Genomic DNA, 21,661 nt, shown 5'->3' with positions numbered 1-21,661 from the left:
GAACATTGGCATAATCTGCGCTAAAAAGGCATTTACTGCCTTTCTGCTCTAATTCCAAAGTGATGGCTTCATTCTTAGCACAAAGTCTGACATCACCAAGTTGATACATTTCGCACTTGGTGGAACTTATTTCTGTGAAGTGTGAACATAACTCTTAATGAGGCAAAAAATCTAGAGAAAAATCTGCTGAAGTAAAAGCATGTGGTTATTTATAAGCATGTAAAATTCATTTGCATGGATTTGTGGAACACACTTTTTGGAGTTCTTGGTTAAGTGTGGCCAAAGTCAGTGGTAGAATTTTTTAGCATTTTTTTTGTTGGTTTTGGGAAGGGTAAGGATGTAGAATCTATAGAGGTATGCTCTTTGCACTGTTTTATGGGAAATTTGGCCGAGAGGAATGCTAGAATTTTTTTTGGAAAGAGAATGTCTGGAGGGTCTTTAGCATAGAGTGCAGTATTTGGCTTTCCTTTGGCCTTATAGTGCAGGCTGTTTTAAGGGCAGCTATTTCCAGGATGCTAATCAAGACTGGGTGGCCCTGTTAAGATGATGCTGGTTTTTTTCTTTTTCTCTCTTCTTTTGATTGAGGACTTCTTATTCTCCTTTTCCTATTTTTAATGACTCCAATTCAAAAAAAAAAAAAATGCGTAAAAAATATGACGAATTACCTTGTCACCGCACCCATAGATCGTCCCCAAAGACCTATGCATGAGACTTGTCTGTTGCTTCTTAGATAAGACACCACCACCTTGAGGTCATCCCTCTGACACAGATGAAAATATGCTTAAGAAGGTCATTAGACATGAAACACAATAAATAACAAGAAAGGGGAAATAGGAACATACCTCATGCCATCCAAGACTGACATAATCACCATCAGATAAGCCTGACCCCGAAAAGTCAAGAGTAAATACGGTAATATTTGATGGAAGAAGAGTAACTGCAGCCTCATTTGCATCTGCCCTACATCCACTTCGTTATCCAAATGAATGAAAGTTTTAAGTCTCAACCTCTTCATATGCAAAAACAAAGAATGGTAAAACATTCCATAAGGTAACACAAATTTTCAAAATCAAACAGTACAAGGTAAGGATTCAGAAAAATCACCTTTACATTTAATATATGAAGCTAATAAACATCGAATTATCAATGAATCATACACAGCCAACCAAAGAATCAATTTCCTACTGGCCCCTATGAAGCAGGGGCATGCACCACAGCATGGCCAAAAAAGTTTAACACAAAGTAGGAGAGAGCATGTTTAAGACATGAAAATATATTTTATTCCTATATACATGGGAACATATTTTAATTATTTTCTGTATACATGGGAACATATTTTATATATATAATTACATATAGTTTCTGAAACAATGTTGATATTAATTAAATTTTCCGCAATTCTACCCCCACATCATTATTAAACATAGGCATTGTCACATGTGGAAATATATTGCTTTGAGCCTGAAAAATCTGATTCAATTAGGATTTGGGTAAAATTAAGCATTAGACTTGAAGTCTGAAACAAATTCTGAAGTATGAACCGAATTAAGACCCAACTTGAACCACTAAAGAAAAATAGTTAAATTTATTTGGCATTTGAACAATTGAGTATGTGCAGTTTTCCCACTTTAACCCTGTTAGCAAAATCATCTTCAAAGCCATTACAGTGAACAACACTACAAACGCATATCAAAAATAAATCCAGCATTAACTTTTTATCTTTTCTTTAATAGCAAAAGAAATTCATTGATATATTACGAATGTACAAACAGGAGAATAAGTATCCCCCTAACAAACTCAGGGATACGCCTGAAAAAACAAATAGAAAAAATCAAAAGGCATGAAGAACAATATAGAAAAATCAGCATGCCCCAACAAGTCAACAAGGAATGCCAAGCGCGCTGAATATTCATTAAGCACAACCCTTTGAAGTTCATATTACCCACACAACAAAAGAGAAGCCCAATAATGAATCTTTTCCCAAACCAACAGAAACAACTTCTTCCTGAGGAATATAAGCACATTATGTTCCTTTCACAGACCCCAAAATCATGCAACAAAAAAGCACATTTCCATAACACTATTCCTTCCTTTTTCCTACTAAAACTGACAAAAGAAATTGCCAAAAACTACCCCATTGTCTTTGGACAAACCCAACATTCTCCAAAATAATTAAATAACTTGTTCCATACCCTATCACAATGCATGAAAAGAAGCGGAGCAGATTCTGAGCAGTTAAAGTAAAGCACAGAAACATCTGGAGAGAGACCCTTCAAAGGCCTCCAAATCTGTGACAAGTTATTGGTGTTGATCCTATTAAGCACAACCAACGAGAGAAAAGATTTGATATTGGGGGACTTTGGCCTTCCAAATAGTTTTATAGAGAGGAAAGGGTAAATCAGTGCTACTCCAGAACTCAAAAAAAGATTTTAAGAATAAAAACCCAAGGGATCCAAAGACCAGGATTGGCTATCACCTTCCAAAGATACCTGCCAGTTATTCAACAAGACTAACAAAGAGGATAACTCTTCCATCTCCCTATCATTCAAGGATTTCCAAAAGTGAAAATCCCAATAAGGTAAAGAACCTAATCATTCACCTTCAAGGAAGGTCAAAGATTTCATGGCAAAACCCCACCAATCCCCTTCATGTTTCCTTAATGTCTCAAACCCTCATAAATCCAATTAAACAAAAACCAACAGAATCCCTAACCCTCAAATCCACAAAAATCCACTTGTGTGTTTGTTTGCTTTATAACAAAAGAAATTCATTGATAGATAAAGAATTAACAAGCAGGAGAATAAGGCATCTCCTTTCCACACACTGGGTTACCCCAAAAACACACTACAACTTACCCAACCACGCCTCCCCCCCTTCCCCCCCCCCACAAAAAAAATCCAAGAAAAAAAAAACAGAAAAAGAAACCCAGAATAGTAAGCACGCCCTAACAAGTCAACAAGGAATGCCAATTGTCCTGAATATCCAAAAAAAACACCCACTTGAAGTTCTAATTACCCACACACTTTAGAGAATCCAAATAGTGAATCTTCTCCATAACCAACAGAAATGAAAATTTCTTCCCCCATAAAATACGTGCGTTTGGTTCCATGCATCGGCCCTAAAATACTGCAAAGAAAGCACGTTTCCACAACTCTTTACCTTCTTCCTTTTTCCTACCAAAACCAACAAAATGAATTGAAAAAAACTCATCCACTATATTTGTACAAATCCAACATTCTCCAAAATAATTAAATAACTTGTTCCAAAACCTCCTAGCAAAATCACAATGCATGAAAAGATGCGGAGCAGTTTCCAAGTACTTAAAACAAAGCACACATACATCTGGATAAAGAGCCTTCAAAGGTCTCCTAATCTGCAAAAGTTATTGGTGTTGATCCTTTCTTTTATAGAAAAGAACTTACAAGGAGGGAGAAAAATATATCTCAGGAGAAAATTTGGTTCAAACCAGGAAAATTTTTTTTTATAACAAAAGAATATATCATTAATAGAAAGAGAATTTACAAGAGGGAGAATGAGAAATCTCCCAAGACAAACTGACTCTCCAAGACTAAACAAAAACATAAAAAATGCCCACAAAAAAATCATCCTGTCAATGTGTTCCTCCAATCTCTTTGCATCTCCTAAAAACTTGCCTGTTTAAAAAACCCATACCCAACACACCACAAAGATGCCAAATATTTTATTTTTTCCCAAACCAACATCTCATTTATCCGAGTATTAGGTTCCATATATAAACCCCAAAATACTAAGAAAAAGTCACACTTCCATAAATTTGTGCTGTCCTTTCTTCTACCAAAACCTGCGAAGGATATTTCCAAAAGGTCTTCCACCAAGGGATGAAAAACCCAGCTTTCTCCCATAGCACCAAAAAGCATAGTCCAAACACTCTAAGCAAATCACATTGCAAAAGAAGGTAGGAAGTTGTCTAGGAGTTCTTGTAACAAAGCACACATACATAGAGAGAGAGAGCATTCATAGGTCTCCTAATTTGCAACAAGTTATTGGCATTTATCTTACTAAGCACAACCAAACAAGTGAAAGCTTTTATTTTAGAGGGAACCTTAGCCTTCCACATATTGGAGTATAGCAAGAAAGAAAAGTTGGAATGAATAAAAAATTCAAAAAAAGATTAGCAAGAAAACACACCTGACTGGTCCAAAGACCAAAAATGAACATCCCTCCTCGAAAAAAGATTACAATTCGAGCATCTCCCTATCATCCAAAGACTAAGAACGAAGATGACACTTCCACCATCTCCCTATCATTCAGAGGTCACCTAAAATAAGATTTCAGGAAACCAAAGGACTACTCAATTCGCCAACAAAGAAAGAAATGGCTTTATTTTGTCTAGAACTAAGATGAAATAGACGAAGGAACGAAGTAGAAAATTGTGCATTTCCCAGCCAAGGGTCTTTCAAAAAATGAATATGAGAACCCCACCCAACCTCAAGTTTAGTGTGAGGGATGAAAGAAGGATAAATCTGAGAAACAAATCTCCATAGACTCCCCAAAGAGCATATTAAATTAGCATTGGTATCCCACTCATTCTCATCCAACCCAAACTTACTTCTTATTATGTTATGCTAGAGGCCCAATTTTTCTATAGGGAAACGTGACAGCCATTTAGCTAGACGGGCAGTGTTTTTAGACATCAACTTGCCAAGACCCAAACCCCACTCCTTTTAGATCTACAAACCTCATTCCAACTCACTAAATGGCCTCTATGACTCCCCCCGTCGGACCAAAAAAACTCTTCTCAAGCCTGCTAGCAATCCCCACCGGAATCTTGACGACAGATAAGAAATATAACGAGATGCTAGCAAGAAAAGTCTGAATCAAAGTAATTTTACCCCCAAGAGAAAAGAGGACTCCCTTCCAACAATCTAATCTCTTTGTCACCCTTTCCACTACAAGGTTCCAAAAATCTGCAGCTCTATGGTCACCCCCCAAAGGGATACCTAGGTATGTCAAAGGTCAATCCAAAATACCACACCCCACTTCATTTGCCCGCTCCTGACACACTCAACTAGCACATTCATAACCACTAAACCATTCTTCCCCATATTGATTTTGAGCCCAAACAACGTCTTGAAAATATGAAGGATACCCAAAACACGCCTAAATGCGAGATTGTGATCGTCTACGAAGAAAATGGAGTCCTCAGCAAACTAGAGATGCGAAACCACCACCCCCACTCTCCCCACTTCCAGACCTCTAACCAAACCCCGCCACCACCCTATCCACAATCCTACTCAAAACATCTACTACAAGAACAAACAAAAAACGGGATAAAGGGTCTTTGTGTATAAAACCCCTCGAAGCACCAAACCAAGATTTAGGCTCACCATTCACATTTGCCAAGGGCCACACATTAGACAAGCAACCTCTAAGATGCCAATGCATACCAAAACCCTTTCTCGTAAATGATCTATCCAAAAAACCCCAGCTCACTCTATCTTAGGCTTTCTCAAAATCCAGTTTAAAGACAACCCCCTCCCCTTGCTTCTTATTTTTACGAATATCCTACACCCTTCAATGGCAACTAAATAGCATGCACAGTGTGCCTCCCCCAAACAAACGCACTTTGAGCACTAGAGACGGTATCATCAAGCACTGCACTCAACCTATTAGCGATGAATTTAATAATAACCTTATATACACTAGACACAAGACTAATAGGTCTAAAATCCTCTACTTCAATAGAATTCAATTTCGTTGGTACCAAGGCTATAAAGGAGAAATTAAGGCTCTCACTACGAACTCAGTTTTCAAAGAACTCGCTAAAAACTTGGAACAAATCCTCCTTTACTGTATCCCAACAATTTTGAAAGAAAGCAATATTAAAACCACACGTGCCTAGAGACTTATCCCTATCCATCCTAAAAACCACCCCCCTAACCTCCTTTTTATCAAAAGGTCTCTCTAACCAACACATCTTATCAGCAGATTTAGGGTTCCACTCTAATCCCTCTATTATTGACCTACAATGATCCTCCTCCAAACACAAGTTTTGAAAGAAATTGGTGATAATAGAAGCAATATGACGCTGATTATTAGAAACTACCCTATCCCCCACATCTAACTCCCTAATCAAATTCTTAATTCTTTTGCACTTAGCTAGTCTAGGAAAGAAAGAAGAGTTGCAATCACCATCCTTAACCCATTTGAATTTGGTCTTTTTCTCCTTCAAGCATTTCAACTTTCTCATGAATTGGAATCCTCCCCACCCGCCCTCCAGTTCCTCTACCCAAGAGTCCCTAACAAAAGACATGAAGGATGCATAATCCAGCCACAAGACACCTCTCTAGATTCCAACTAGATTGGAAAATGGTTAGACATAATCCTAGGAAGAACACAATGAGAAAGGTTTGGAAATTCATCCTCCCAGTCACTGCAAAACAAAAACGTATCAAGTCTACTAGCCACCGTTCCAACCTCCCCGACAGAACGAGTAAATGGAGCATTCCTCAAGGGAATATCTCTTAAACCACAATCCCCGATAAGCAAATCAAAATTCTACATGCTATTTGTAACTCTACCACCCCCTTTCTTCACATTAGGGAATCTCACTACATTAAAATTACCTCCCACAATCCACCAAAGCGAGCAAAAGCCAAAAACATTATACAACTCCTCCCAAAAAGAACTTCTAAGAGTTGGTTTAGTAGGCCCATACATAGAGGAAACTAACCATTGACCCCTCCCTCACACTTGAAATAACACCAATTCCTCCAATCCTTATTTAAATCCTAAAAAGTAGGTTCCCTAAAAATTCCAAACACAGCACACCATAATGAAGCCATATACTAATCTTTTCCCACACCAATGACCAATTTAACTTCCTATCAAAAAAAATTTGTGCTACGCTCCAGCCATAAACCCCATAAGACTACAAACTTAACACTCTTTCATAGAGCTGTACTATCCTCCCTTCTTCCAAATCAGAGAAAAGCATTGATTTTAGGGGGGAATTTGATTTTTTTCTTTTAGATAACCTTCCAAATAGTTTTAAATAGGAAAATAAAAATCAGTACTGGTCAAGAACAAACAAAGGAGAATTAACCCCAAGGGATCCAAGGACCAAGATCAGCTATCAACTTCCAAAGAGACCTGACAATTATTCAACACGACTAACTAAGACGATAACTCTTCAATCTTCTCATCGTTCAAGGATCTCCAAATGTGAAAATCTCATGAAGGTAAAGCACTGCCCGATTCTACATTCAAAGAATAAATGGATCTATCCTATCTTTCGCTCAAATAAAATAGGCGAGGAAAAGAGGTAGACAAAACAACATCACCCAACCAAAGGTCTTTCAAAAATCAGATATTTCAACCCTTACCCAACAATTTCTTATGATCAAACATTAATGGACTCTAAAAAAATTCAATAAATTGCAAGATTTTCTATTCATGATTCTTTTTGTAATGAATCAACCATCAAGCAATGGACTTAAAAAACAAGGACGAAGTGGGAGGAGAAGCAATAGGAGGAGCATGTGGAGGGGTGAACAGAGTGATAAATGATAAGATGTTCGCAAAGCACCAAAAATGCAAAATAAGGTTAGAGACAAAGAGGCAAAATAGAATAATAGAGCAATCATATATTACAAAAAATAAAGCTCAAAATCAAATATCTAGTTGCGAAGTTCTAAGGAGATTGGAGATCAAGATCTAGGTTCAAATCCAATGGTTTGTACTTCATCTACACTATTTCAATGGTGGTGGGGCAGTATCCATGTCCGACTTCATTTTGGCATGTTCTTCTTGCAAATGGGTTTACATTCCCTCATGTGATGCCATGTTTGGCCTCTCTGAGAATAGACATAGTGATTGAGAAGAATTCTTACCGGGTGGCATAGATGTGTCAGGTTGTCTAGTCATTTCAGCTATGTCAAATTGCAATTATAATTTGCCAATCACTATAGATTAGGAGAAAATCAATAGTGAATACTGAGGAAATGGGAAGTGGGGGTCGAATGGGTTTCAGATTATTAGAGTTCCTCTCAGCAACACGGAAGAGAAGTAGCTCTACTTCTTTTGTTATCCATGCCAATAACTTGATAAACCTCGAGCCACAACAAATGCAAGTGTAAGTATTTTTATTTTATACAAAAGAATTTCATTGATAGAATAGGAATGTACAAACAGGAGAATAAGGCATCTTAATTAAAAAAAAAGCACTTATACATCTGGAGAGAGATCTTTTATGGTCTTCTAATCTATAACAAGTTATGGGTCATGATCCTATTAAGCACAACCAGCTAGAGAAAAGCTTTGACTTTAGAGGGGACTTTGGCCTTCCAACAGTTTTGTAGAGAGGAAAAGAAAAACTAAAGCTAGTCAAGAACTCACAAAATGATTTGCAGGAATTAAACCCTAAGGGATCCAAAGATCAATAGTGGTTATCAACTTCCAATGAGACAACAATTTTTCAACAAAACGAACATGGAGGATAACTCCTCCATCTCCCTATCGTTTAGGGGTCTCTACAGCCAGTGAGCCACTAGGACAAGCCATAAGGACACGGTGATTCATCTAACAGAGTGGATAACGCGGAGACGGTGGTGTCTCCAAACATGGCTACTCCAATACTAGTGAAAACCCGACTCCTAATATGTTTGAGGAAGCCAACAAGAGCACGAGCAAGAAGCCTTCTGAGCAGCATAGTCAAAATCAATACGCCTCTTTTCCAAAACCAATGTGTTTCAAATTCAATGACCAGGAATGGCCCAAATGGGAAAACCATCACTTTGTTCTTGTACCAATACACAAAAGAAGAGGTCATCAACATGTGCATCTGCCACGGGAATTCATTCTTGCCACCCGAGTTTGTGAAATGTACAGGCAACATAGATGTATCACACACTTGAAGAGAAGTCACTGTGATTCCTTTTCATTTGGCTTGCCTTTTATTGTTATTGGATTTTCTTCCTTTTCACGTGGTTCCTAGTGATAGTTGTTGAATTTTCTACAGAAGGAGATAGCATTCTAGAGGTAGCAAGTACTGGATATGATGAAGGTGTACATGTTTTTTCAAGTTATAAAAGTTATCCATCGCAAATAGATGAACAACGTGTTTCAGAGCAATGATTTCATGCCCTAGGTTTGGTTTGTTTGGATTGGGACAAAATTCAAGATCATTTTGAATTGCAATTTATCCATGTTTGTCCAAAATTGCACACAATCAATTAAAATGAAGAGTTGAAATAATCACATCCATCACAACCATTCTAGATTGTCAGATATCTAGGGAATAAATTAAGAAATTCTATTTTTTGAATAAAATCTGAAATTACTATTTTAAATTCTAGTAGTTTCTGTTTCCTATTTTCTAGCCTAGAGATCTGCTGATTTTTTGGTGATTTGATTTGCTGATTTTGTGGCCTTCCTAATTTGGTGGCCTTCCTCTACTATTTATCTTGTAATCGTGTCTCTTGAAATTCAATAACAATGTTTATTCTTCTTCTCAAAAATCTTTCATGGTATCAGAGCCTCGTGCTCTTTTTCTATTTTGTTCTTTCTTCTGATAATGTCATATAAGTCGGCGACGACCAGCGCCCAAACAAATCCTACCAGGTCTTTCGGTACTTCCGAAACCATTCCACCCAATCCCACTATTCCCCCAAGCCTGTATTTGCGGATTACTATTCCCAAAATTCAGCCCTTTATCTCACGGTTACAAAACTCAATGGGCACAACTATCTCAAGTGGGCTCAGTCTGTAAAATTGGCTATCGATAGCAGAGACAAAATAGGGCATTTGACTAGCAAAATATCGAAGCCTGCTGCTGGTGACCCCGATCTAAAAAAATGGCAGTCCAAAAATTCTCTTATTATTGCTTGGCTCATCAATTCCATGGAACCTTCCTGGAAAGCCTCACCTATTTCTTCCCACTGATAAAGACTTTTGGGAGGCCGTTCGAGATCATTATTCCGACCTGGAGAATTCTTCTAAAATATTTGAGTTGAAAACTCGATTCTAGAGATCCAAGCAGAATGATCGCGATGTTACTACTTATTACAATGAATTGGTAACGTTAAGGCACAAACTTGATCAGTGTAATGATGATGTTTGGGAGAATTAGAACGACCACGCTCGCCACAAGAAGAGAGAGGAAAATGACAAGGTTTACATGTTTTTAGCCGGCCTTAATCGGATTTTGTACGAGGTCGGAGGCCGCATTCTCAGCAGGAAGCCATTGCCCTCTATTCGGGAAGTTTTTTCTGAAGTTAGAAACGAGGAGTCAAGGAAAAAAATCATGATGCACAACACCGAACCTAGTTTCAACTTGGAACCTGAGAGCTCTGCTCTTGTGTCAAGAGGTGTTGATTCTGACAACGACGAGCGTAAGAAACCGTGGTGCGAGCATTGCAAAAAATTGTGGATATGAAGGAGACGTGTTGGAAGCTTCATGGTAAACTAGCAAATTGGAAGCCAAAATCCAAACATGACAGTCACGCCTACCAAGCCACTGCTGAAGAGACTCAAGAGCCCTCTACCAGCTCGGATGCACTCCCTTTCACCAAGGAGCAATTAGAGCACCTATACAAATTGTTTCAATCTCCAAAATTGTTCTTAACTTTGTCTTGTTCTTTGGTATAGAAGGGTAACTCTCTTGCTACTGCGCTTTTAGGTGTTATTCCTAACTTTGTTCATTCTTGGATAATTGGTTCTAGCGCAACTGATCATATGAGCGGTTGCTCCAAATTGTTCTGATCATATGAGCGGTTGCTCCAAATTGTTCTCATCCTATAGTCAGTGTGCAGGCAATAAAAAGGTCAAAATTGCAGATGGTTTACTCTTGATAATTGCTGGGATAGGAACTATCAAACTCACTTCGTTGTTAACTCTCCATGATGTGCTCCACGTTCCCAATTTGTCTTGCAATTTATTGTCCATCAATAAAATTACCTCTGATCATCAATGTCAAGCTACGGGGAGGATGATTGGCAGAGCTAAGGAAAAAGATGGACTATATTATTTTGACGATGGATCGAATCGAGTAGACAATGTTAAAGTACTTGCCTAAATTATGTTTCTATTTTCAATGATAATGATATCATGTTATGTCATTATAGGTTAGGCCATCCTAGTTTTCAATATTTAAAATACTTGTTTCCCAATTTATATCAGAATAAAAGTCCATCTTCTTGTCAATGTGAGGTTTGTCAGTTTGCTAAACATCGTCGTGCATCCTTTTCCGCCTAACCTACAAACCAACTACACCATTTACTGTGATTCATAGCAATATCTGGGACCCATGCAGAACATCTACGTATTCTGGCAAAAAATGGTTTGTGACCTTTATTGACGATCACACGAGATTAAGTTGGGTATATTTGATAAAGGAAAAATCTGAAGTGGAAACAATTTTCAAAAATTTTTACACCATGGTACAAACACAATTTCAAAAAAATATTCAAATATTGCGGAGTAATAATGGTCGAGAATATTTTAAAGACATTTTGGGCCATTTTTTTCTTTTTTTTGAAAAAGGAATTGTTCATCAAAGCTCTTGTGACGACACTCCGCAACAAAATGGTTTGGCTGAAAGAAAAAACAAACACTTATTGGAAGTAGCTCAAGCATTGCTTTTTACCAATTAGGTACGTAAATACCTTTCGGGTGAAGTCGTTCTTACTGCTACATATCTCATAAATAGAACGCCTAATAACGTTTTAAGCTTTGAAACACCTTTTGATGTTTTTCATAAGTTTTATCCAACAATCAGCTGTCTTCTTTACCACTAAAGATATTTGGTTGTACCACTTTTGTTCATATTCATACTCATAATCGAGGAAAACTTGAACCTTGAGCCACAAAATGTGTGTTTGTTGGTTCTGCTCCCACTCAAAAGGGGTATAAATGTTTTAAACCCATTTCCAAAAAAAAAAATATTTGTTACCATGGATGTTACATTCTTTGGATTACATCCCTATTTTACACCTCATCTTCAGGGAGGAACCAAACCAAAGATTCAGCTGTGTTTCATTATTTTTTCCAAACTGAAGACACGCAAAATGATTTTTCTCCAACTTTGATTATTCAACCTAAAACCCCAAGCTTTATTATACAAGGAGAAAGTGAGTTGAGTTTTTTAGATACTGAAAAGGCAGGTCTTCCTACAGTTCCATCTCATGATGTTCATGATCCTATAATGACTAACAAAGGAGAAACAAAAAAAAACACCACAGCGTTGGTACCATTTGACATTGTCTACTCGCAACAGAGGACAACTTGAAAGAAAGGGTCTTTCAATCCTTTACACTATCCACAATCCGTAAACCCTTCAGGTAATGTCCTCACCAAGCCTTTACCTCATGTTCAGTCCATTTGATCTTCGAGTTCTGAGCCCTCTAGTTCTGAACCCGAGTCTGGTTCCAATCCTGAGTTCGATGATTCTGAACTTCCCATTGCTGTCCGGAAGAGTGTGAGGTCTTGCACCCAACATCCATTGTCCAATTATGTGTCATATGAAAATCTCTCACCTTATTTTTTGTTCTTTTACCTCACAATTGTCTTGTATGGAGATTCCTAATACTGTGCTGGATGCTCTGAGAGTTCCTGAGTGGAAGGAGGTTGTCTTCGAGGAGATGAAAGCTCTTGAAAAAAATGGCACATGGGAGGTAGTTGATCTACCAAGTGGAAAGACAACTGTAGGGTGCAAATGGTTGTTTACAGTCAAGTATAAATCTGATGGTTTGTCTAGAACAGTATATAGTTCAATTGGTCGCCAAGGGATTCACTCAGACCTATGGCATTGATTACTTGGAGACATTCGCCCCAGTCGCAAAGCCAAACTCTGTAAGAGTTCTTTTGTCACTTGCAGCTAATCGTGACTGGCCTCTGCAATAGTTGGACGTAAAAAATGCATTTGTTAATGGAGACCTGGAGGAAAAAGTGTACATGGATGCACCTCCATGATTTGGTGAAAAGTTTGGCACAAAGGTGTGTAAACTAAAGAAGCACCTATATGGGTTAAAACAGTCACCAAGAGCCAGGTTTGAGAAATTCACTCAATTCGTTAAAGGTCATGAGTATACTTAAGGGCAAGGTGATCATACAATGTTTATAAGACATTCACAAGATGGGAAGATAGCCATATTGATTGTGTATGTAGACAATATAATTCTCACTGGAGATGACGTACTTGAGATGAACCGATTGAAGACTTCCCTCTCATCAACATTTGAGATCAAGGACTTAGGATCTCTGAGGTATTTCCTTGGAATGGAGGTTGCTTGGTCAAAGAAAGGGATTGTTGTCTCCCAACGGAAGTATGTCCATGACCTCCTTAAGGAAACTAGGATGAGCGGTTGTAGGCCAGCAGAAACTCCAATAGAGCCCAATCAAAAACTTAGGGATGACAAGGTGATATAGTGAATACAACTCAGTATCAAAAGTTGGTGGGAAAGTCAATTTACTTATCACATACACGGCTCGATATTGCTTTTGCTGTAAATTTGGTAAACCAATTTATGCATTCACCCTACAAGAAACATCTTGAAGCAGTTTATTGAATTCTTAGATACTTGAATAGTACACCAGACAAGGGTTTACTCTTCCAGAAGATCACATAGCAGAACATAAAGGCATACATTGATGCAGATTGGGCAGGCTCAGTTGTTGACAGGAGATCCACGTTGGGATACTATACTTATGTCTGGGGAAATATGGTCACATGGCAAAGCAAGAAACAAAATGTGGTTGCAAGGAGCAGTGCCGAGGCAGAATATAGGGCTATGGCTAATGGAGTTTGTGAGATGCTATGGTTGAAGAGAATTCTTGAAGAGCTGCAGATGCCGGTGAACATGCCAATGAAGTTGTATTGTGACAACAAAGCTGCCATAAGTATTGCTCAAAATCCAATACAACATGATCGCATGAAGCATGTAGAGATTGCCAGACATTTCATAAAATAGAAGATTGATTGGAGTTGTATGCATGCCTTTTGTTCCTACTACTCAACAAATAGCTGATATCTTCACCAAAAAACTTTACAGACGTAGTTTTGAGCTCTTTGTAAGCAAGTTGGGCATGATAGATATCTACGCTCCAACTTGAGGGGAGGTGTCGGATTTCTAGGGAATAAATTAGGAAATTCTAGTTTTTGAATAAAATATGAAATTGCTATTTCAGATTCTAGTAGTTTATGTTTCCGGTTTTCTAGCCTAGAGATCTGTTGATTTGATTTGCTGATTTTGTGGCCTTCCTCTACTATTTATCTTGTAATCGTGTCTCTTGAAATTCAATAAGAATGGTTATTCTTCTTCTCAAAAATCCTTCATAGATTGTTAAAGCTTGAAATATACTGTTAGCCCACAATCTAACAGCTTAATCTTTTAGGTAAAGTGGTAATCTAACATGGTATCGGAGCTAGTTACCAAGAGGTCCTGGGTTCTAGCATTGTTTCCTTCATTTATTGTGCAATATTTAAAAAATTATTGTATTCCTTGTAATGGGTGTTATCTATTATGTGTTTATCTCGCCACGTGCTATCGAACTGCATGCGTGAAGGGGTCTTAAAGCTTGATATACATTGTTGGCTACAATCTAACAACTTAAGCTTTACATAAAGTGGTAATCTAACATAGATAAACTCTTTTTAAATGGTAATGTTTCTTTTTCTCAGGATTTATCACCTTTCGTCTACATTTTCCTTCTTAATAAATTTATTTTCTACCAAAAATATTTAATAAAAAAGGTTTAAAATTTTAAATTTTATTAATACATTCATAATAAAATTCAAATCTATGGTTGAAATTTTTTTTTTAAAAGAAGTTGTAGTCAATTTATATCTTAGTCCTAAGGGTACTAAGTGAATTTATTTTGAGGATTAGAAAAAAAAAAAAAAGGTTCCTACAAATATTTTCTTTAAGGGTCTTGGATATTTCTTTTTTTTTTTATACAGAAAAAGAAAAGATTTCAATAATAGACAGAATTTACATTAAAAAGAATAAGACATCTCCCTATAAAGTTCTAGGACAAACAGAAGGAAAACATGAAAAACAGCAAAAGAAAAAAAAAAAAACTAAACAAGATCACAATTCACAAAATCAAACCATCAGATGATGCCAATCTTGCTCAACATCCAAAAAGCTCACTCCATTGAAAAACTAAAACCCAACACACCACAACAAAGCCATGTAGTGAATCTTTTCCCAAACCAGCAACCAATACAATTTCTTCCCTAAAAAGATATGTGCATTACATTCTAACCATAACCCCCACAACACTTCAAAGAAGCCACATTTCCATAAGGCAACCCTGTCTTTCCTCCTTCCAAATTCCATAAACGAAATAGCGAAAATTCCTCCACCGATTCCAGTTTAACCTAGCTTCCTCCCAGAATACCAAATAACTTTTTCCATACCCTCCAAGAGAAATCATAATGCAAAAATAGATGAGATGATGTCTCTAAATTATCATACAAAAGCACACATACATCTATCGAGAGTGCCTTCAATGGTCTCCTATTTTGCAACAAGTTATTGGTATTGATTCTCGTAAGCACAACCAACCAGATAAAAGTCTTAATTTTTGGGGGTGCTTTGGCTTCCAGATAATAAAATAAAGAAGAAAATAAATTTATAATGGGTTAAGAATTCACAAAATGATCCAAGGACCAAGAGCAAACATCGATTCCTAAAGAAAGATCACAATTATTCAATAAATCAACAAGTAGGACAGTGCAACCAATTGCCTATCATTAATAGGTATCTCGAGATACTCTTTAATAAAGTTGTAATCGGCTCCATTCGGTTCAGTTATTTCCAAAACTGACAGCCAACCGATGTGGGATTTGGGAATACAAAGGAAGGCTGGGCCTGGACATGCAATTGCACTTTACAGGTGCACTACGCCAGGCAGGTAGGCGGGCAAACAGGGTAGGGGCGACACTCCTTTTCAATTGTGGTCCTGTAAAATATGGAGGTAAGAGACTCAAAAGGGCAAATTCACTATTGTCCCACATCACAAACTTAAAGAATGGAGGAGCCTCACCACATGTATTAAATGCCACCTCCCTTTCTTATAGGTTCATATATTTTCAATTATAAATAAAATTTATTCAGAAATGGAATAAAGTATTTTATTATTGATTGTGTAGAATTAAAATTATTATTTAATTTGCCTTCAAGAAACTAAGTGGGTGGAGGAGAAAGCTAGAGAAATTAATAAATTAGGATTTAAACTTTGATACACTGGAAAAGAAAAATATAAGAATGGAGTAGGCATTATTATAGACAAAAACTTAAAAGATAGCATTGTGGATGTAACCAGAGTAGGGGATAGAATTATAAAAATCAAGATGGTATTAGGACAAGAGATAATAAATATCATTAGTGCTTATGCTCCTTAAATCGGATTAGCAGAAAATTTTAAGAGACAATTTTGGGAAGATATGGATAGTATTATACAAGGCATACCAGGGACTGAGAAAATATTTATAGGAGGAGATCTAAATGGACACATTGGAAGAGATAATAAAAATTATGAGAGGATACATAAAGGATATGGATATGGATATGGAGACAAAAATGAGTCTGACGAGATGATCTTAGACTTCGCTACGTCAAATAGATTTTTTCTTAACTAGGAGGGTAGATCATTTATCATGCAAGGATTGTAAAGTTATTCCAGGTGAAAGCCTAACCACACAACATAAAGTCTTAGTGTTAGATATTTGTATTAAAAAATGGAAAAAAAAAAAAAAAGGATAAAATAAACCAGTGTAAGAGAACTAGATGGTGGAACCTAAAAGGAGAAAATATAATAAAATTTAAAGATAAAATGATCAAAGATGAAGATTGGACCATAGAGGATGGGATAGATACAAATAGTCTTTGGAATAGATTAGCTAGCTCTATTAAAAAGATAGCAAAAGAGATTTTAGGTGAATCAAGGGGAAGATTCTCGATTAGCAAAGAGACTTGGTGGTGGGATAAAGATGTACAAAAAATCATAAAGAAAAAAAGAATTTTGTATAAAACGTGGCAAAAATGTCGAAACAGGGATAACTTTGAAAAATATAAGGAGGCAAGAAAAGATGCAAAAAAGGTCGTTAGTGAAGCTAAATATAGATCATTTAATAGTTTGTATGATAGATTAGGTACAAAAGAAGGGGAAAGAGATATATTTAAACTTGCTAAAGCTAGAGAAAGGAAGAGTAAGGACTTAGGAAATGTAAAATATATAAAAAGTGAGGAGCATATTGTCTTGGTTAAGGACGAAGACATTAAAGAAAGATGGTGAAGTTACTTTAGTAAGTTGTTTAATGAAAACCAAATAGAAGGCTTAAACTTAGAATTGTCAAATGAGGAAAAGACTAAAAATATAAGATTTATTAGCAAAATTAAAGTTAACAAAGTTAAGTTTGCACTAAAAAATATGAAAAATGGAAAAGCTATGGGACCAGATAACATCCCAATTGAAGTTTGGAAATGCTTACGTGATAACGGAATTATATGGTTAACTAATTTATTTAATACAATTGTAAAAATTAAGAAAATGTCAAATGAATGGAGGAAAAGCACTTTAATACCTATATACAAAAATAAATGAGATATTCAAAATTGTAATAACTATCGCGGAATTAAACTTATGAGTCATACGATAAAACTATGGGAAAGGGTAGTTGAACAAAGATTAAGGTTAGAAACGAAAGGTCTCAGAAAATCAATTTGGTTTTATGCCTAGGAGATCTACCACAGAAGCTATTTATCTTTTAAGAAGATTAATGGAAAAGTTTAGGGAAAAGAAGAGAGACTTGCATATGATATTTATTGACCTTGAGAAAGCATATGATAGGATACCTAGGAAAGTTCTATAGTGGGTTCTAGAAAAAAAGGGTGTATGTAGTAGGTATACCGATGTCATTAAGGATATGTGCGATGGAGAAATGACTAGTGTAAGGACTATAGATGGAGAAACTAGATATTTTCCAATCACCATAGGTGTACATCAAGGATCTGCTTTGAGTCCTTATCTTTTTTCTTTAGTGATGGACCAATTGACTAAGAGTATTCAAAAAGAGGTTTCATGGTGTATGTTGTTTGCAGATGATATTGTATTAATTGACGAAACTAGGGACGGAGTAAAGGCTGAGCTAGAATTATAGAGAGAAACTTTAGAATCTAGAGGCTTTAGGATAAGTAGAAATAAGACAGATTACATGAAATGTAATTTTAGTAATGATAGGAGAAATATTGAAGACAAAGTTAAACTTGATGATGAAGAAATAAATAGCACTTGTAGATTTCGATACCTTGGATCTATTATGCACGCTGAAGGAGAAATTGAAGATGATGTAATGCATAGAGTTAAAGCAGGTTGGGTGAAATGGAGAAGTGCTTCAAGTGTGCTGTGTGATTGTAGAATACCCTTAAAATTGAAAGGGAAGTTTATAGGACAGCTATAAGGCCAGCTATGTTATATGGTTCGGAATGTTGGGCAACGAAGAAACATAACATCCAAAAAGTAAAAGTTGCCGAGATGAGAATGCTTATCGGGAGGAACGACTCAAATGGTATGGACACTTGCAACGTAGGCCACATAGTGGACCTATGAGGAAGAGTGACTTAGTTACTGTGGGGGGGCAATAGAAGGGGTAGGGCTAGACCTAAAATAACTTGAGAGGAGATGGTGAATAAGGATTTAATATGCTTGAATCTATTAAAAGAAATGGTCCATAATCGCATAAATTGGTGAAAAGGAATCATATAGCCGACCCCACCTAGTGGGACTAAGGCTTGGTTTTGTTGTCATTGTTGTTATTAAAATGGTTAAACATTTACAAAAATGATTACATAATTTTAACATTAATATTATATAAAATTATAAAATATGTAATTTATTTTATTGGTTTTTCGGTTTTCCGGTTCAGTTTTCAACTTAAAAGCGAAAACAAAACTGAAATCAAAACCAAAACCTAAATTCTTTATTTTTGAAAACCGAAACCTATACCGAGAACCGGAAAACCAAATCGAAACGTATTTCGGTTCGATTTTAAGTATTTCAGTTAAATATATACACCCCTACTCTTTAAAGAAGGGCTATGATCATCTGACAAGAAAATGGTGTCATCAACAAACTTAAGGTGTGAAACCACCACTCCCTCTCTCCCCACTACCAACCCTTTTCACCAGACCCGTAACCACTGCCCTATCCAGCATTCTCCTTGAAACATCAAACCCTAAGACAAACAAAACGGGGGAAGTGGGTCACCTTATTTAATGCCCCTCAAGGCACTAAACCAAGACTTAGGTTCACTATTCATTATGACTAGAGAAACACAGAAATACAACCCCTCATCCACTAGCGCCATCTCTCACCAAATCCTCCCTCACAAAGATTTTATCCAAGAAACTCCAACCAACTCTATCATAAGCTTCCTCAAAAACCAATTTAAAAATAAAACCCCTCTTCTTTCTCCTTTCAATATCCTCAATAACCTCATTAGCCACCAAAATAGCACCACTATTAGTATACCCCCTGTTAATTTTGGTCTAAATGCTCTTTCCATTAGGTTTGCTTTCATTATATAGAAGAGATTTACATAGTTGTTGCCTGATTTTCAACACTTAAATTCTGCTAGATTTCAGCATTATTTACAGCCTAATCAGCATCATTTACAGCCTAATTGCCTGATTTTCAGCACTTAAATGCTGCCAGATTTTCAGCATTATTTACAGCCTAATTTACAACCTAATTGCCTGAATTATCTCTGTTAACATCCCCTCTCAAATTGATGCTGGTAAATCAAGAAGCATCAATTTGTCAACCAAGAACTGATGCCGGTGCCGAGAAAGAGCTTTAGTGAATATGTCTGCAGTTTGACGTTCGGTGGAAATGTGAGGAAGAGTAATCACTCGTTTGTCAAAAGATTCACATATGGAAAGCCAATCGACTTTGATATGTTTCGTATGCTCATAGAAGACAGGATTAGCAGCGATATGAATAGCACTGGTATTATCAGCATGACGAGGAGTGGAATGAAGTTGATAAAAACCAAGTTCACCCAATAACCTACGAAGCCATGTGATCTCAGAGCATGCGGAAGACATAGCACGATACTCAGACTCATTAGAGGACTTGGAAACTCTGTCTTGCTTCTTACTCTTCCAAGAAATGAGTGCATTACCTAAGAACATGCACCAGCCAGTAACAGAGCGACGAGTATCCACACATCTGGCCCAATCAGCATCACTATACCCCACCAACTGTAAGGAAGATTCCTTAGGAAAGAACAACCCGAGTGTAGGGGTGCCCTTCAGATATCGGATAATGCGGCGGACAACGGCTAAATGAAGATGTCGAGGAGCCTGCATAAATTGACTGACTTGCTGCACAGCAAAAGAAATATCAGGACAAGTAATCATTAAGTAGTTCAAACTCCCAACAAGCTACCGATACAAGGATGGATCAAATAGATACTCGCCTTCCTCTTGACAAAGCTTAAGATTTACCTCCAAGGGTAAGAACAGAATTACCCGATTGGAGACTAGCCAATGAAATCACTTCCTACGTGTATTTGTGCTGGTGTAACAACATACCAGTCGGAGTAAGCTGCACCTCAAGGCCAAGAAAGTACTACAGGAGACCAAGATCTTTCATGTGCGGATACTTGTCGCTTTGTTTCTGGCTGGTGCATGTTTTTAGGCAAAGCACTCATTTCCTTGGAAAAGTAAGAAGCAAGACAGAGTTTCCAAGTCCTCCACTGAGTCTAAGTATCGTGCTAGGTCTTCTGCATGCTCTGAGATCACATGGCTTCGTGGGTTATTGGGTGAACTTGGTTTTTCTCAGCTTCATTCCACTCCTCTTCATGTTGTTGTAATTGCTTAATTAACTCAGCATCATAGCTAGTAATTACAATGTCATCAACATATACTAGAAGCAATACAATTCCTCCAGAAGTCTTGCGAAGAAAGAGAGAGGAATCAAACTAACTCTAAGTAAAATGAAAAGCAAGCAGGGTAGAGCGAAATTTATCAAACCATGCATGCAGAGCCTGTTTCAATCCATACAGGGATCGGCGAAGCCAACAAACCTCTTTGGAAGGTGTAGCAAACATGCCAAGAGGTGGAGACATATAGATTTATTCCTTCAAATCCCCATGTAGAAAAGCATTCTTCACATCCATCTGCCAGAGAGACCACCCCTGCGATGCAGCAAGTGCCAAGATAATCTGCACAGTAGTCATTTTGGCAACAGGTGCAAAGGTCTCTTCATAATCATTACCATACTCCTGCCAATTCCCAAGAGCCACAAGACGGGACTTATATCTGTCCAGTGACCCATCAAACCGATACTTGGCTGAGTACACCCATTTACAACCAATAGCTTTGACACCATAGGGACAAGTCACAAGATCCCAAGGGTGATTATCTTGAAGATCTTGGATTTCTTCTTGCATGGCCTGCAGTCAACATGCTTGGGTGGTTGCCTGGGTATATGAGTGAGAACAGAAACAGTGTCGAGATTGGCAATAAGCGAGGTATGAGTAAAACCATACCTATCCAATGGATGTGTAAGTTGAGTGAAGCGTCGAGGAACCGCAGAATCAGATGACGGATCAGTGTTTGGAAAGGGTGTTGAAGAAGGAGGAGGACGTCGATGATACACCACACTTGGTTTAAAT

At 37.3% G+C, this 21,661-nt stretch overlaps 1 protein-coding gene across 5 annotated transcripts in view; it reads right to left on the bottom strand.

The window, feature by feature from the left end:
- Positions 1-21,661, bottom strand: part of LOC131153260 (uncharacterized) — a 115,115-nt gene that overhangs the window by 45,851 nt on the left and 47,603 nt on the right. For 4 of the 5 annotated variants that reach the window (XM_058105456.1, XM_058105454.1, XM_058105455.1 and 1 more), the window contains 2 exons: positions 843-969; positions 666-760 (listed from right to left, as the gene is read on the bottom strand). In XM_058105456.1, coding sequence (XP_057961439.1) covers positions 666-760; positions 843-969 — 222 coding nt within the window. The remainder of the gene's footprint in view (positions 1-665; positions 761-842; positions 970-21,661) is intronic. The other variant, XM_058105457.1, reaches the window with a different exon arrangement.

This window comes from Malania oleifera, chromosome 4 (genome assembly GCF_029873635.1).
Source record: "Malania oleifera isolate guangnan ecotype guangnan chromosome 4, ASM2987363v1, whole genome shotgun sequence".
NCBI lineage: Eukaryota > Viridiplantae > Streptophyta > Magnoliopsida > Santalales > Ximeniaceae > Malania > Malania oleifera.
The sequence above is the reverse complement of the archived record's forward strand: the minus strand, read 5'-3'. Positions and strand labels throughout refer to the sequence as shown.